Source organism: Fringilla coelebs (assembly GCF_963513975.1).
Source record: "Fringilla coelebs genome assembly, chromosome: 2".
In the NCBI taxonomy this organism is placed as follows: Eukaryota; Metazoa; Chordata; class Aves; order Passeriformes; family Fringillidae; genus Fringilla; species Fringilla coelebs.
This window is the reverse complement of record NC_140029.1, coordinates 69,399,814-69,417,321: the sequence shown is the minus strand read 5'-3', so window position 1 is coordinate 69,417,321 and position 17,508 is coordinate 69,399,814. Positions and strand designations below refer to the sequence as shown.

Genomic DNA, 17,508 nt, shown 5'->3' with positions numbered 1-17,508 from the left:
CAGCTTTTGCTGTAAGTGTAGTTTCTGAAGGTGCAGAAGATGAGACTGAACTACCAGTGCTGCAGGTAATAAATTTTAGTTGCTAGAGCAGGAACATTTTACAGACATAAAATAAACTGGAATAGACCTGAGCAAAAAGCCTAATATCTGTGGCATTGATTATTTTAATTATTGACTTCAGTAGTACCAAATTTCATGTGATGTCTTTCTGTTCTAGGTCATATAAGTTCTTAGTGCTATTGTGTTGAGAAAAGTTTTGAGTATATGAGCTTTATTAATTCCAAGTTTTTGAGTATATAAACTTGATTAATTCAAATTAATTCATTTTCCTTTTTTCATGGTTTTGTTAAATATAGAATATATTGAGAGGGAAATGGCTGCCTCTCTGCCAAATTAGCATTATTACATATTACCACTCAGGTCACGGCTGAAGCAAAGCTTGTGTATGAAATTTCAAATTAACCAGATGAGGAGAACTAATGGTCAGAGCTATTTCTAGCTTTAAATAGCATCCTGAGTGGTAGGTGTGTATGCATGCATGTCCTTTGACAGACTTCTGACTACCATTTTTATATGAGTACATATTTGTAACAGATATTTGTGTATGTATAAAAGAAATTTAAGGGAGGAAAACCAAAAAACTGGAATGAATCAATAGTTACAATCTATAGCTGCCATTTAGATCTATTGTTCTGACATCAAATACAATAGCAGTATAGTCAGAAGTATATATTTCTAAATAATTTTAGATTTTGATGATGATTGCTATAACTACAGTAATTTTTCTAAGTGAAAAATATCCCTATTGGAAAGTGCTGATCTGCCACAGTGTCTGGGAGACTCTGTTGTCATTCCTGATAGGTTGCTGTTCGTTAAATTCCATTACTGTCTCAATCCAGCTGTTACCCTTCTTATATAGGATATAATTTAAAAAAGCTTTCCTACTGTTTTAGAGTTTCAAAACCTTCCCTCAGATGAGGTCAGAGGTGTTTCCAGAACTCTTCAGGCCAAAATACCTTTTTTTCCTTTTTTAAAAAAATAACATTAACAGAACTATAACAGACAACAATTGTTCTGTATTTTAATAAAAGTAATTTTAAATATGGCTTATTCTTCACACAGTGTACCACAAAATACAAAGGCTGTTGTTTGCATGGAAAGTCAATCTTCTGTGCTTTTTCTGATACAGGTTAGCTTTGAATGTTAACTTACTGTGCTATATAACGACAGTGTTGTGTATAGCTAGCAAAATAAATTAATCTTATAACACATCTTTTAAACTTTATTGACCCAGGCAGCAGGAAAAGGATCATAAGAATGGATGAAGTTGCAGTAATTTTTGGAAAGGTTTTACAGATGGCTACCAGGGAAGTTGGAGCTTATTCATTTCAGTGTAAAAGTCAGAGGAAAGATCATCTGATGCAAGTAGAGCTAAAAGGATTACATACATCTGATATTTAAAAAAAGGAAAGGGGCTCAGTATTTAGAAATAGAACTTGTCTCAAGGGTAGGAAAACTATGTATGAGCTTATTACTGAGGAAATGTATGGCATATCTATCTGAAAGTCTAAAAACACTGGAACCAAGATAGGCCCTAAAATATTCTAATGCAGTTAGTAAAGATGAGTTTGATTTTCATGTGGACAAACCAAAGCACTGGGGTACTGACACCTGGGATAAATGGTGCACCAAATGAAGGGTCTCTTTTCTTTCCTACAATTTTCTAGGCAGTGCAGAGATGCCTGATGTTTGTGATACCTGAGTAAATTCCAGTGCAGTCATGTTATGTGCAACAACCTTTTGATATTTGTCTTGATATAAATTGCATTTGAGTCTTCATTTAAGAATTGACTGAAGATAGATTTGATAGATGAATTGATAGATTCCTTTAGTTTTGATAGAAGCTCGATAGTAGATTAAATTAATAGAGTGTGTTGGGTTTTTTTTCCCTACACGGAACAGGTGTGTTTTTATTGTAGAGCTCCATATTCCAAACCTAGTGCTCAGGAGATACATAATAAAAAAAAAGAGGCATGGTTAGTAATAATTTAAAGAGCTCTGGTATAAATTGAGTCATGGAAAAGCATTTTCTCTCTTTTTTTTTCTTACTCTTACTGTATTTTCTGAGTAATAATATACAAGCATATAGGATATTTCTTTCAATTCTTGATGATAAATAACATTTAACTTTATTTTTCATGTTAGTTTTTGAGTTAAAACTTTTGAGTATACATTTGTAATCTAATGAGTGCTTTGACTCCCACTGTGTTTCTCTATAAATATTTAAGGCTTTTTTTCTATTCTTACTTGTTTTTTTTTCTTTCTTTCTTCTAGAACTCAGAAAAAAGTAGAACAATTAGTAAAATAGGCAGAGGTAAGTAGAGTACAGGGCTGTTTCACAAATACTTTTTTTTTCTTTTCTTGGTTCATGTAGTCTCATCAAATAGAAAATTCTAGATCTTTGACTGTACTTGCAGTTCTTGTAGTTAAGTTTTCTGTGAACATGTGCTCTTGCTCTGTGAAAAGGATGAATTGCTTTTTGTAGTGCACTATAGTTTAAAATAAAATTTTATGATATTTAGCTGTTCTTGTAACAATTTAAGATGAAACTGAATTTTACCATTCTGCTAGGCTCTAACTGTATCTGTAATAAATAGGGTTATTGTAAATTGCTTGTAACAAGTTATAATTATTTTGTAATATCTAGAAGCAAGTATATAGGAAGCACGTCAAACATTAATAGGTAAAATAGTGGTAAAAAAACTTTTTGCTGCTGGACAGGTGATAAATAATGAAAATAAAAATTCTGCAAGGTTCTGCCTTCTCTGAAGACCAGTCTGGTGTCCTTCTGGCAAAAAGTTAACAGACCTGACCTGCATTCTCTGCACTGTAACTGTGGACTTTTCACTCTGTTAACCCTCAGGACTTGGCTCTGCTTGTTCTAAAAGGACCCAGCTTAATTCTGTCTGTCTTCTGGCATTTCCTCATGTACTATTTGTCAATGCTGTGAGGGTATGCGGAGCACTGGAGAAAGGAAAGGTTTTGTGGTGTCTTTCCTGTTACTACTGTTAAAAACATGCAGTGGATTAGATGGACTGCTAGTCTGATGCAATGCATCTTTTTTTTTGCCTCTTCCTAATAAAGTTATTTTGGTTTGAGGTTTGTTTCTTGTTTGGTTGGTTTTTTTTTTTAAGGTCTTTTAACCCATTTCTATAGGTAAAATGTAAGGGCTTGAAACAGAATGTAGGTCTTGATGGTTCTTAGTTCCTCTGATATTTCATTCTTCTCTTTTGAACTGTTATATACAGATCAGTAGTACCTTTGGAAATTAATCTTTTGAAAGACTATTCTTTCTCTTGCTTCATTGGGTGTTTCTCAGCTTGAGAAACAATTGAGGTGTTCAATATTGTAACTGTTTTCTGCTGACATTTTCATACACTGAATTTGTCTTTTATTAATGACTTTACCTTAGCAAAGGAAACTTTAAACTACCTTAGCAAAGGAAACTATTTCCATTTGATTTAATCATCAAAGTAGATGTTTCCTCACTCCTAGAAAGTATGCTATTGTGGAATATCACAGGCGTTGTTAAATGTACCATAAGTGAAATAAAGTGTAGTTCAGATGCTTACATATCTGTAAATATACTGGTACTAAAACAGCAATTACTAAAAACAAGGTAGTGTTTGCTTTTTGTCTCTGTAGGTGTTTGGTGTTGTGCATGGAGATTTAGCCCTTTGATTCTCAATTAGCATCAACAAAGTGTAGTTTCAGTTTTCACACTGATTTTAATTTTTGCACAGGAAATTGCTTTTTTTTTTTTTTGCAAAGATCTTGCTAGGTAGCAATTAGCTGCTATTCAGAAGTTTTATTATGCATGGGATTTTTGAGCAGTTTGTTTGGTGGTTCAGAGAATGAACACTGTTGATTCCTACACTGTGTAGGAAAAATGTGACATGAATACTGATATCTAAACCAATGCTTTTTCCACCTCTGTAATATATCACCAGAAACCTCATACAATTTGACAATTGTCTTGATGAATAAGCTAATAAATTGAGGGAAAATAATATTGAGGGAAACATGGGAAAACATCTAACTGCAGCTTTGAGCTGTCAAGGTCTAAATTAACAAATAACTTTTTAGAGCAACAAGGCAATGTAATCAATAGCAGTCTTCTCATAACCTTAGTGCAGGTATTTGTGGTTAATGCTCCTTCTGTTCACAGTGTTTTCCTTGTGATCCTTCTTCATCGGCTCTCAGTTTTACTCTTTTTCCTTGTGATTACTTCTTTCTTTTTTTTTTTTCTTTTTTTTTTTTTTGATGTGAACTTTGTTCCTTTTCCACAAAAAAAAACCAAACCAAAAAAAAAAAAAAAAAAAAAAAAAATCAACATTCTGTACAGATCTCCTGGGCATTAGTTTCTTTCCTTGTGGCTCTGTCTCAAGTTATTGTATTCTGAGTTTCCTGGTCACTTTCTACACAGTATCTCTAAAGTTCAGCCTTTTCTGGCCAAGCAATCTCCTCCTCATTGATTGATACTTAGTTAATGGTCTTGAGTGGGTTAAACAACATAGATCAAATTTGGTAAGAGGTCTGGAAAAGGCATCTGTCCTCTCCCTTTTATCATCTCATCCTCTGTTGTTGTCTGCTGTGCTCTGTTTCTGAATGGGATCATTTCTATCTATTTTCTAAGATTTCCAAGTATTGAGGGATTATTCTCTCTCCTATTATCAAGAAAATTTGGCTACCTGCTTCATCATCTACTTGTATTTTACAACAGGCACTTTTATAATCCATAAATGTTTGCAAAGCTGCTTCACAATTTTCTTTTAAATTGCTCTCAGTCTCCTCTCCTGTTTAAAGTGTTTAGTTATGATGCCTTTTAACAGTGTGAAGACACGTGTGAGATATTGGTGCTGTCATATCAGATAAGAGTATCAGCTCAGTGTTCTTGTGTGTGTGTCTCTCCACCTGATGTTTGTTTCTGGGCAGGGTTTTAAACTCTTTGTTTGGGAAGCAGCTTTTCTGTTTCATGTTCATGTGCTTCCTGCTGAGGGGAGATGCTGGTCTGTGACGAGCACATTTTTACTCTGGTGACAAGGAGTGTCTTGGAGGAAAAGCAAGCTCATGAATGTGGCTGCTCTTAACTGCTGCACATCTTCCAGTCATGCTCTTTTTAAATTAATCTGGGAAAGGGCTGGTTTGGATTTGTGTGTGTGTGTTGAATAATGCCTTCTTACTATTTCATGAAATATTTATATAATTAAAGGAATAGCTTACTGTGTAATAGATTCCTACATACAGCTGGGTTCTCACTAGCTTTGGAGCAGATCAGAAAATAACTTCTTTTATCTTTAAATCTTCTTATTTTCTTGTTTACAGAATTAAAAGGAATTGTATTTGTCATCCAGAGTCAAAGTAATTCTTTTCATTCCAAGAGAGCAGAAGATCTAAAAAGAGATATTTTGAAACAGGCTGTAGATCTGGAAAAGGTAAGTTGAGATAATATTAAGTGCACCTTGTTATATATCCTGTTGCTGCAGTGTACTGAAAATATTGGGGTTTGTTGTGCCTTTTTTAAAATCCATTCTATTTCTTTTCTAATTGCTTTTTGTGTGCTTATAATAAAACTATTTTAGTAGTTATTTACTGATTGTACACTGTGATTTATCACTACTTTAATTTCATCCATCAAGCTCTTTGTGTAACAGCTGTTATTGTTTGGATGGCATTTGATGCAAAAGCGATAAGAAAGACTTGGAAGAAGGCAGCTTTTCAGTATGACTGTAGTGTGTTTACAGAGAAAAAAAAAGATGCATTCTTTATGACGTGAAAAACATAACAATTGAATTATTAGTTAGAATAATTTTAGGTGAGTATTTTAATAGAGCCAGTGAATGTGCTGTAGTGTAGATTTTGTCAGAATTCCATTGCACAGTGGTGACATGGTGGCAGTAGAATGGAAATGGGTGTGGACAGTAAATTCCTAAGGCAGGATTCCCCGCCCTTCCTGCAGCAGCAGCAGTCCGCCACACCTCTCTTTTCCCTTCACTAACTATTCCTTGTTCCTCTGCCACTCTTCTGCAGATTGAGCAGAGCCACTCCTCTGCAGACTCTGCCCTTGACCTGCTGGTGGGTGACACTGACCTGAGAGCTGCATGTGGTACTTTACCATCTAATGGGAAATTTGAAGCCTAGAGAGAAGAGGTTTTTAAGAAACTTACACTGAAAGTTCAGAGCGCATAAACAATTCTTTATTTTCTTTGTGTTTTATAAAATTAAGAAAAAATTAAGAGTGGCATATATCCCCTCATATGAAATAGCTTGCTGTGAGGTTACTCGACCTATTTTTCATTTCCACATTCTTTGTTGTAAAGGAAAAAGAAATCTGATGTAAATTGTCTGATGTACATTTGTCTTCTAGTGCCTAAATCAGATTGCTGGATGTTTTAGGCTTCATTTATCCAAGCTTATCAAACCTGTTGTAATTAAATCCATTCTAAATGCATTTTTTAATCCCTTAATGAAATCAATCATGTGAACAGCCTTTGTTCTGCAGAGTTCTGCTCTTTCAGAGTCCTCTTCGGAATTGAGACAAGTGTTCAGGTACAATGTGTGCAGAGGGGATTATGGTGTCAGTTGTTAAACCCAAGGATTTTAGTTGAGTTCTGTAATTGAGGTTGCAGAATATGAGCAATAAAAAGTTCAGTAAGTAGAAGTACAAATGGTTTCAGTGAGGCCAGAATATAAGCATGATTTGTGGGAACGAGGTGAAATAATTTTGTAATCAGAGTTGTACCTGAAATTGACCTGGCTTCTAAAAACCTTTCTTGCCTATGTGAGAAGATGCCTTTATGGAAATGCTCAAATGGTGATGCTTTTCCAGTATTAACAGTTACCTCTTGAACAGCAGTTGTGGTGTCTTAAGAGAAGCAGTGATGGAAATCCCACCAATAATCTCATATCTGAAATTTGGGAAAAGGGGAAAGCCATCAGTGTATAGGAAAAAAACCCACAGGATAGTCAGCAGGTTCTTGGTACATCTTGATTGTTTTGGTCAACTGGCAGTGCCGCTGTGAGACACTCCCCAGTAATGCTGATTATGGGCATGGGGCAGATAATCTCTGCAACCCTGCATATCAACATCTGAAGTTGGCATTTTTCACTGCAAAGAATACATATGGAATTATTAGTTTCAGGCAAAAAAGCGAAATCTTTGTGTTTTCAAAGACAACTGCTGCATGTAAACAAGACTGAATCATCGGGTTCAGTGCTCTGTTGTTACAGGCCCAAACAAAAGCTGTTTAGTCCATAAGGTTTCATTAGTTATTTTCTGCTAGTTTGAAATGAGAAGTGGAATCCAACTGCTAGATTTGTGTTACTTCATTAAACCAGCACATATGCCTCACTTCAAAATGGATTAAGTAACTGACATTAATCTTAACAAGTGATTTGTCCATTTATTTTCTTTCATGGTGTACTTAAAACATTTTTTTAATGTGAAACCAATCTGTAATTCCGGTCACCAGTAGATGTCAGTATTTTGTTCTCGCTTAAAAACATTTTCCATGGCAATTTATTGAATATTAGCCAAAACTCTTCAGTTAGAATTTAGCAATGGCAAAAATTATTTACAGTTTCTACCAATCTTCTTAATTTTCTGATGTTATGGAACATTTAACCTCTGTAAATTCGACCTTCGTAAGAAGCACCAAATAAGAATAAGGAAGCTGTTGGGATTGTAATGTTTGGGACTATGCCCTTTCTGTCTAAAAAAGTGAAAATCAGGATTACTTTTTTGCTATTACTTTCAAAATGAGAAAACAGGTAAAATAAAGTTTTTGAAAAATTACCAGTTTAGGTGCAGTCAGTGCTTTTTAATTGCCTGTGATTGTGACACTGTTTGGAAGACAAAAGTCTGTATATCTCCCTATGAAAACTGGTCTAGTAGAGTAGATTTTTTTTTGCTTTGGGTCCTGGAGGGTTCTTGCATTGAACACCCTTGGCCAATTCAAAAAACTATAATTTTTCCTGAAAAGTCTAAAGATCAAATGGGGTCCTATTAATAATGTTGTGGTTGTAGGATTTAGTGGAAGAACTTCTTTTTAAGGCAACTGAGTTATTTTTAAATAACTGATGATGATTTGTATATTTAGATAAAATAGATGTAATTTGCTTGAGACTTTTCAAAACTAATGCCATAAATTCAATGCAGTCCATTATATACCTCTTGCTTCAATTTGCAGTTACTTGCTCAAATTCAGGATTCTAGTATGAAAATCCTGTTTACTTCTCTCCCTCCTGTAATGGCTTCCCATTTCATGGAAGCCTCTTTCCAGCTGAGACTGATCAGGCAATTCATTTTTTGATCCTGCAGCTTTAACAAGGTTTAACAGATTATATTTAAATGAGGTGTTGGGCTACATTCTGACCTGCCCCTCCATCTCCATGTCTACAATAGTTTGTCTTTATGGCAAGGTTTTCCACCATATCAAGATCAACCCTATTTTTTAAATTAAAACAGGCATGTTTTAATGTCAAAATTTCTCAGTATTACTAGATTGATTCTCTTTGGTTTTTTGTGTAAAATAATAGTGCACCCTTTATTTCCTTCCTAGCAACAACTTCATTTTTTTTTCCTACAAGGATTTATTCATTCTTGTGTTTGCAACATCGTTCACAACTTTAATATTTGCATTTAATTTCCAAATGTGTCCATAAAACTACACTTTTATTATGTGGGGAGAGCTTGCAGTATGAAACCCTAATAAGACAGTGCATTTAAGTGGTCAGTGTATGGATTACCTATTTCTATATTTTTATCCATGTTAGCACCTGTGTTTGTTTTATGTTGTGTTACTTATTCTGCTTGCATACATTGCATAGTATCAGTATGCTCTTGGTCAATTTTCTTTGTTTTTCTTTGTAATGCTTCATTCCTTTTAGGATTTGCATTTTAAAGTGCAACTGCTTATTCTGGGGCTTCAATATTTGAGTGTCCCTGTTGTGAAATGCTTCTAAACTCTGTTCTGTGGAAAGGTGAGGTGCATTCGAAATAAAACCTTTTGAAAGTGGTCCAGGAAAACGGTACAAAAGATCCTGCTTAGTTTGGAAAATGTATTTCAGAGTTGTCTTAAATCTCTTCAAGGTCAGCTTGCAGGGCTTTACACATTTGAGTGACTTTTGTTTTATCTTTGCTTGCCTCCAGCTGTTCTCCTAGCTTTTTGTTTTAATTGTTTGATCTTTGACTTTCTAATATGCCCTTGCTTCTCATTCTGCAAAGGTAGTGGCATCCTTTTGACAATTGCTAGGCTTTGTTATCAGCAGAATTGATGCCTTGCTCATTAGCTGTTGAAACTGTAAAAGTTACCTACACTTTGTGCTGGAAGGTGAACAGGATCGTTTTCCTCTAATGGATGCTCAGCAGATTTGAAGGAATTTGTAGCAGTTGGATAATTCTGCACTAATAAGATCTTTTAAATGTTTTAGTAGTGATGAGTGGGCTGCCTTCAGCCCTGCCTTGCAATCATATACCATTTTTATATCACTGCTTTTACCAAATATGTGGTAGCTTCCTTCACTTTTTTAATGCAGAAAATAGGACCTGTCACCTCACAGAGATGTCGTGACATGTTAGGGCAAAATATAAACAAGAAATTCAGAAGTTTAAAGTTCTTTAGGCTAAATGTCTCTCTCAGCCCCTTCAGCAGCAATTTCTGCATACTTAATAGTATTTGAACAAACCCATTTTACTAAGGTATTTCTTTTCTTAGTAAAGAATAAGAGATTGTTACAAAGAATAAGAGATTGCTTCCTGCTCCACTGTTGTTGGCTATATTAAAATTTCTCAGTCATCTTTGAATAGAATGCTCAAGTGTACATGAGACTGGAATTACTAAATCATCAGATTAAAATCATTACCTGGTGACAGTTGTTTTGTTCTTGTATATTACCATGATCATCTATACTGGTACTTGAAATACATTCACCAAATTTCTTGTCTCGTGGAAGCTTTTTTCTCCTCTCCTGTTCCTTCTCTTCTTCCCTAGTTAAAAGAGGTACATTAGATTTACTTGGCCAGAGCCTGTTGTGGGGAAGGGTCTCCCATGTATCACACTGATTTAGCTTGGGAGACAACTGTCTCAATCTTGCTTTCAATGAAAGATGCTTCAGGCTGTCCGTGAATGTAAGCCTACTCATACTGCTAATCTTGCTGATTTTTAAAGAAGCATCTGAACCCCACACATTGCTTAATTTCATTGCTTGAATCATAGAATCATTAAGGTTGAAAAAGATCTCCAAATCATCAAGTCTTTGACTGAATGCCACCACACCCACTAAACCACATCAGGAAGTGCCACATCTGCTCAATTTTTGGAATACTTCTGGGGATGGTGACTCCACCACTGCCCTGGGAAGCTTGTTCCAATGCTTAATCACTCTTTCAGTGGAGAAATCTGTCCCAATATCCAACCTGAAGTGTTTTTATGCACTAGTTGTGATTGACAAAGATTTTGCTTTTAAGTAAAAACTCACTTTACAACATTAATATTATCAACTACAATACTAAAATCCTATCTTAAACCAATTCTAAACAAAGACCCTACTCAGACCAGGCAACATAATTATAGTGGTTCATCTTTAATATTGGCTTTCATGAATAATAGCTATGTACTGTAAACCACACATCTGTCTTTTGCATGATTGCATTTATTTAGAATTCTTGTAAACTGTGAGCTGTGGGGAAAGTATTCCTCACTGCTTTTTATTCACTCCAATGAAGAGCAAACAAATGGCACTTAACTGCAAATGTTGTCATGCTAGGCTACTGTCTTATTATGCACATCTGTGGTAGCATTTATAATAGGCACTTAAAACTTTTCCAGATTTTTTCCACACCTTTTTATGTCTTGTTACAAAAAAAGGTCTGATTTGTTAATTTTCACACAGTACTTGCTGTGTTTTTTTGCACACAGTACTTGCTTTGGGTTTTTTTGCTCTTGATTTGTGAAAGCAGGGTAATGCTATGGCCTTTCACTGAACTCTCTGAAATTACACATGATATATTATGAAAACTCAGTTCTTTTTTAAAATGATAACTGGGCATCTGAGAGTAGAACAGAAGTAGAAATTCCCTCTAATGGAAAATAGTACATTATACTTTATTACTTTGGGCTTCCTGAGGAGCAAAGATTATTGGAAACCGTGCCTTATTAGAATCATGGGTTTTGTTGGGAGTCTTTAACACCTTATTGTGGCCTTTCTGTACTTAAGGGGGGCTTATAAAGAAAGAGGGGAACAGAGTTTTTAGAGGGCCTGTAATAATAAGGAAAGGGTAAAGTTTTTAAACTAAAGGAGAGTAGATTGAGACTCAGCATAAGGAAGAAATTTTTCACAGTGATGTTGGTGAAAAACTTGACAGTTTGCCAGAGAGGTGGTTGATATCCCATCCCTGGAAACATTTAAGATCATTTTGGTTGGGGTTCTGAGCAACCTGATGTAGCTGAAGGTGTCCCTGCTCACTGGAGGGGCCTGGAGTGGGGCTTCAAATGTTCCTGCCAATTCAAAACTCTTTTAGGATTCTATGAATGAAGCCTAAAGGAAGAAATAGAGGAAGAGTTTAAAAGGATTGGACAACTTTGGAGAAGCTCCTAAATAACAGATGTGTTAAACAGAAGCAAAGTTCTTTTACAGTGGTAATGTATCATAGTACTTTAAATCATCCGTGAGTTTTATTTGAATGGGATTATTGAAATAATATTTTGTCTTGGATTCTTGGAAATTAGGCTCTAATAAAATTGATATTTATGTCTTTAAAACATGAAAAAAAATGTAAATGTGTATTGTAATTTTCAATATTTAAGGAAATTGTTAGAATATAGAGAAGATGAAGTGTCTGGTACAATGTTTGAAGCTGGAAATTCCCAGTAAATTGCCTGACCCGCTGGGCTTAGAGGTAGGAGATTTGCTATTACTTTCTTTTACTATTGCTATTGGTATTACTTTATTTTAGAAATCCTTCAGAATGTCTACAGAATTGGCATGTTTTTGAAAATAAAGCTGTAGGGAGACTTCAGTATGTATTCCACAGCTCCACTTTGTCAAAGTAGTCATAACAGATGACTGTAGGAGCTTGGCTCATTTAACCTCCCAAGGGAAGGCTGAGAAGGTGGGCTAGCTCTGAATGTGTCTTAGGATTGATAAGTGAAAAGAAGAGAGTAGGGGAAATGCTGTTAGGTGCTTGGAGGGTATGAAGAGATAGGAATACATGTCTGAGTCTGGAGCTGTGCAGTTCAGCAGCAGTGCTCGGGGTTTAAGATCCCCACTCCTGCCCCTCACCTCTGGGCTTCACCAGGCACTTTAATGAGCTCACAAAGCACAGAGATAATAAATGCAAGGCACCTACAGATATGAGCAAACTGGACTCATTAGGAGCAAATTCCTGTACACTACTTTATTTTTCTCTAGTGTATTACAAGATGGCTTTTTGCTTTGCTGAGGTGACTCAGTAATATAACAATGAGCACATTACCGTCGTGTTTTGCATTTCACCCCAGTTCTGGATCTGTTTCTGTGCCTTACTTGCAAAATCATGTCACACAGGACATAACATTAATAGTGCTGAGCAAGATCTAGTGTGAGTTGGGCTCTAATAAAGCGTGTTCTCACAAAAGAACACACTTAAGGCAAGGTTTGGTTATGCTTAGATGAAATTCAGTGAGCTACTTTGTAGGAAAACAAAGCAAACACAATTCTGCTAGAGGATCATAGAGGATGTGACCTAGCCTGGAAATCCCATTTTTGCTGGGGTGGATCTCTGCCCTCCTGGGTGCATTCAGAAGCCCATTTTGGCCTCATAGTCTATGAAACCGTAGCATTTCCTTTTGTTTTTACCCTGTATGGTTTTCTTCTCTATAAATTGCACATTTCTCATATGGGATTTGGTAGATTGATATGAAATTCCATGTAGTGCTGAAAGAATAGAGATACTTGTTTCAGGTTAACAATTCCTTTATTTAGCTCTTAACTTTTTTATTCTGAATTACCTTTTCTTTATTGGATATGCTAGTCCTCCAAGTTTTTTTCATGTTAATGAAGAGAACTTTTAATATTTAGATTCAAAAACCAGAGCTCTCTTGATGATTTGGTGTGAAATTGATCGTGTCGTTAGCATCTTCATACTTCAACTGGCATAAAAAATACTAGATGATTTTAAGGTACAAATGAGGCTGTGTGAATCTGTGTCTTTAGAATTGGCTTGAAAAAGTGGATCTAGCCCCTTTATTCACAGTTAGTTTTTCTTTGTGTAGCGTTTGCCATTGTCATCTGTGACAGGTATTGTTGATCTCACTGTGCTGATAGGGTAGGTGGAGTAGGTATTTGGAGTAAAAATATCTCCTACTGTGTTTCAATTCCATTTCTTGGTTTTTCCCTTTAAAGTCAGCTCAGTTCTGTAAGTGGGGAGAGTAGTTTCTCAGTCTTCAAGAAGTGATTAAATTATGTTATTTAGGTTATAAAATACTTTACTTGTGTCATATGTAGAATGTTGGTAAGTGTGAAAACACACATGGTTTGTAACTGTGGAAACAATAGTTTCAAGCTAAAATGACCAGCGAATAGTACAGGCCATGGATGGATTTGTAGGAGAGTTTTTTGAGATAGACACAGTGTGCAAGTTACATTTCATTACCTTGACTGCACGTGCCCTTCCACTCCTCAAAGCTGACACCAGATACATTTTGCTTTTTTGTTCTGTCCTTGTACTGAAGATGGAATAAATAAAATGAATAGGTCAGCCCAGTTCCACTAGGTTCAGAGTAAAAATGAGAAAGGAAAAGCAACAGAAATGCTCCTGTATTTTTGTAAGTGGCTGTTTTAGATCTTTAGAGTGTGTTTTAAGCATCTCCTTTATTAAATTAGAAGTAATGCATGGTTCAAGGTGAGTGGAAGGAAAGGATCCTGCAGGACATGAATTTTCATGTTTCAGAGGAAGTTGGGTAGAGAAAGAGAGCAGGTTTATGAGAATATCAAAGAGAAAAGATACTTTGTAAGAGTATTGGATTAGCTCAAGAGAGAGAGCTTTTTCTTTATCATCACTCCTTTGCACAAAGGAAATAGAGTATAATAGTACAGCTACTTAGATTATGTAATTTACTTCATATCTTTTACATGGGTAAATGCTGCTTTTATCTAAAATTAATCCAGAGACACTGAGTATGTTATTATTAACTACTATTTTCTTTGTCTATTGTACATGAAATACATGGCTTCCTACAAATACTAGCAGGTTTTGTATTAAGTAAGCATAATTTTGTGGTTTTACCATAAGCTTATACTAAAAATGAAAATAAAAATATAAATCTAAGTAAATAAAATCAATAAAGATAAAACTATACCCAAGTAAATTTTACCATATTCACATTTTCATGAAATGCAAGGTGTATAAGATTTGCCACTTCCACTAAAAGCTCTGAACTTTTGGTTTTTCAGTAAATTGAAAACAAGCAGAAACATATTTGTTAGGTTAGTTCGAACTGGAACCATGAATCAGAAATGCTGGTTTTTGAGATGCAGGTGAATATCCTGTTACAAATTGGAGTTTTGGCATTGTTTCTTTTCAGTTTGGGTCATTCCAATAGCATAAGTCCTTATTTTTCTATAAGGTCAATGCACTCCTGAGAGACACAGTTATTCCTTAGAGCAGTAGATGTTTTCTTTAGTATATGAAATTTGGAGGTTTTAACTGCCCTTAAAAAGGATTTAAAGTAAACTTGACATAGTCAGCAAATAGTGCAAACTTTATCTTAGAGCTTTTCTTAGAAAAGAAATTACTTTTGTGTTTTAATGTGAATTTTATGTTAATGGCATCACTCACAAAAGGCATTCATCAATCAGAGGTGTTTGGCACATGCAAGCCAAAAGGCAAAGGATTAGGGCCTGGAGAGACAGGTACACCCCTACAACTCATGGTCCTCTCTCTGCTTGTGGGAACACAGACCTCCAAATACACACAAAGCCTCCTGCCCAGGAGTTAGAAGTGTGTCACCATCATATTTTCTGGAAAAAATCCCTTTGCCCAGGATTCTTTTCCTGGGAAGCTGAGAAGCCTCAGAGAAAAAGGAAAACAATATTATCTCATTTGCTTCTCCTGTGTTTTGCTGCTTTGGAATGTGGTTGAAGATTGTTTATCCCACAGGTGGTTGTTTCATTGGTTTCATGTGGATCGTTTTGACTTAATGACCAATCAGGGTCAAGCTGTATCGAGGCTCTGGAAAGAGTCACAAGTTTTTCTTTAATATCTTTCTAGCCTTCTGTCTGTATCCTTTCAGAATTCTTTAGTATAGTTTATTATTCTTCAATATATTCTAGTATCATAAAATAATAAATTAGCCTTCTAGGAGCGTGGAGTCAGATTCATCATTTCCTTCCCGCCACGGTGCACCCCGCTAATACAAGAGAAATGGAATTTAAGGAGAATATGCATGATCAGAGCAGGCAATGGCAAAACAAATGTCCTGCCCAACAAATTGTTATAAGTGACCGCCTCCCTTTTTTCCCTGTACTTACCAATGATTTTTCCTTCCTTGGCCTGGTTTCAGCTAGGATGGGGGAAGAGAGGGGTTGACTGAGCAGCTTTGTGGTGCTTCATTTCCAGCTGGGCTTAAGCCACTCCTCAAACACCATGATCCCCCTTCTGCTGACCTTGTACACTTCTCTAAGCATCTCATGTGAAGTTTTGTGCCAACCCAAAGTGCTGTTCCCCTGAATGCTGTGGTGAGTGCCATGCTCCTGTGGGCAGTGACCCCCTGTCAGAGTGTCAGCTGAGCAGGGAGCCTCTCCCTTCTCTTTAGCTGGAGTCACACCTGGACGGAATGATGCTGCAGTGGGGGATTGGACTCGCTGATGGAGTAGGGCACTGCCTGTGCATTGAGGGATGGATGTATCTGCATCCAGCTTTCCACATGTATTACAAATTGTGCACTTTGGTTTATCAGAAGGCTGTGTTTAAATGGTGTTTTCTTGGAAACTACCCCAGAATTCTAGCTTATCTGCCAAACACTGGGATCTGCCACATCAAAGAGGTTTCAAGTAACAAAAGAGCAAAGGAATTTTTTAGTATTTTCCTTTGTAGGAAAGCTTCTTTGATCTTTCAGGAAGAAAAAAATGCTAACTCCTCATTTTGATTTTTCTGCAAATCCATCGGTTTTTGTCATGACGTTAGTGTGACAAGTCAAAGCTCAGCTCAGAGTAAAGGGTGTTGGAACTCTCAGTTAAGCTGTGTGTAACATGATTGTCCAGTAGAAGCCTTTGTAGAGCACTCTTCATTATTTATAAGTATTTCTTCACAGGATTTCATAGTATGGCAAGGAGATTACTGTGATCTGTTGATTACATGGGTTCTTATGCAAAGCATGGAACTCTAAGTCTGTTAGCTTTCTAACTAAAAGACAATTAAGAAATTATGGGTTGGAAGAAGCACTATCCTTAACTTGCAGTTCACCTTGTTTCATACCATCCTAAGTCATCTACTCTTCAGGGCTGCTTGCCAGTCAAAACCTAGTAACTAACTGGAAAACTAATTAGTTGTTCCAGAATAATTTTTTGAACATTGATTGATGCTTAGGAATATATAATTCAAGTTTATATATAATTCAAGTTTAATGGGAATGTTTTTATTTTTCTCAAAGGAATTGCCTACAGTTCTGCTTATTCATCAGATCGACAGGCATGAAGGTGCATGGACAATATTGCCATTAATGACAGAGTAAGTGTAATGAATTTTCAGAAGTTTTTGTAACCAAGATTATATGTATTTGTTACTCAGACCTTTTTTGCTTTTTTTAAAAAGCAAAAATTTTTAATGAGAGTTGCAGCTTTATATTTTAACTTTCTAACTGTACTTCTTTTTTTTTGTTTTATAAAGCAATGATGAACTTAATTAAATCAGAGAAGCCTATTTGAAATAAAAGAACAGTAATAATAGTATTTAACTGAGCAACAACCTTCTTCAAATCATGGTGCATTTTAAAATTATTAGGGAAATAAACTAGTCCAAAGAAACAGCATTTATTAATGTTTATTTTTCTATTTGGTCCCCACTTCTCACAGTGTAAGGTGTGAGGTATTATAGAAATTTTGATCTTTTAGATTGCTTCACTGAATGAAGTGGAATAAATTGAAAAAAAAAAAGTTCATAATACTTGTTTGGGGGTTTTATTGCTTATAGAATCATATGTCTCTGTAGTGAAAAGTTTTAGGTTTCAGCATCTTTTTAGATGCTTATATGGCAAATTTTCATGTTAGTAGGATCAGAAAAGACAGGTAGTCTCAAATATCTTTTCTTCTTAGCTTATGCAGATGGCTCCAAGGAGGACATGCTGCATTTACGTGGTAGTATCTTGCAAACTGTCAGGAAATTGTTTTAGTAGTCCTGAAGCTCCATGGTACTGGAGACCATCTTTTGCCCCAAGCTTGCATTTGAAATCTGCAGCCTACTGAGTTTAA

The 17,508-nt window shown here is 35.7% G+C and overlaps 1 protein-coding gene across 3 annotated transcripts in view; it reads left to right on the top strand.

Annotated features, from left to right (window-relative positions):
- Positions 1–17,508, top strand: part of B3GLCT (beta 3-glucosyltransferase) — a 47,594-nt gene that overhangs the window by 8,200 nt on the left and 21,886 nt on the right. For 2 of the 3 annotated variants that reach the window (XM_084227090.1, XM_084227091.1), the window contains exons 2-5: positions 4–65; positions 2,335–2,374; positions 5,386–5,495; positions 16,692–16,768. In XM_084227090.1, the coding sequence (XP_084083216.1) occupies positions 4–65; positions 2,335–2,374; positions 5,386–5,495; positions 16,692–16,768 (289 nt within the window). The remainder of the gene's footprint in view (positions 1–3; positions 66–2,334; positions 2,375–5,385; positions 5,496–16,691; positions 16,769–17,508) is intronic. The other variant, XM_084227092.1, reaches the window with a different exon arrangement.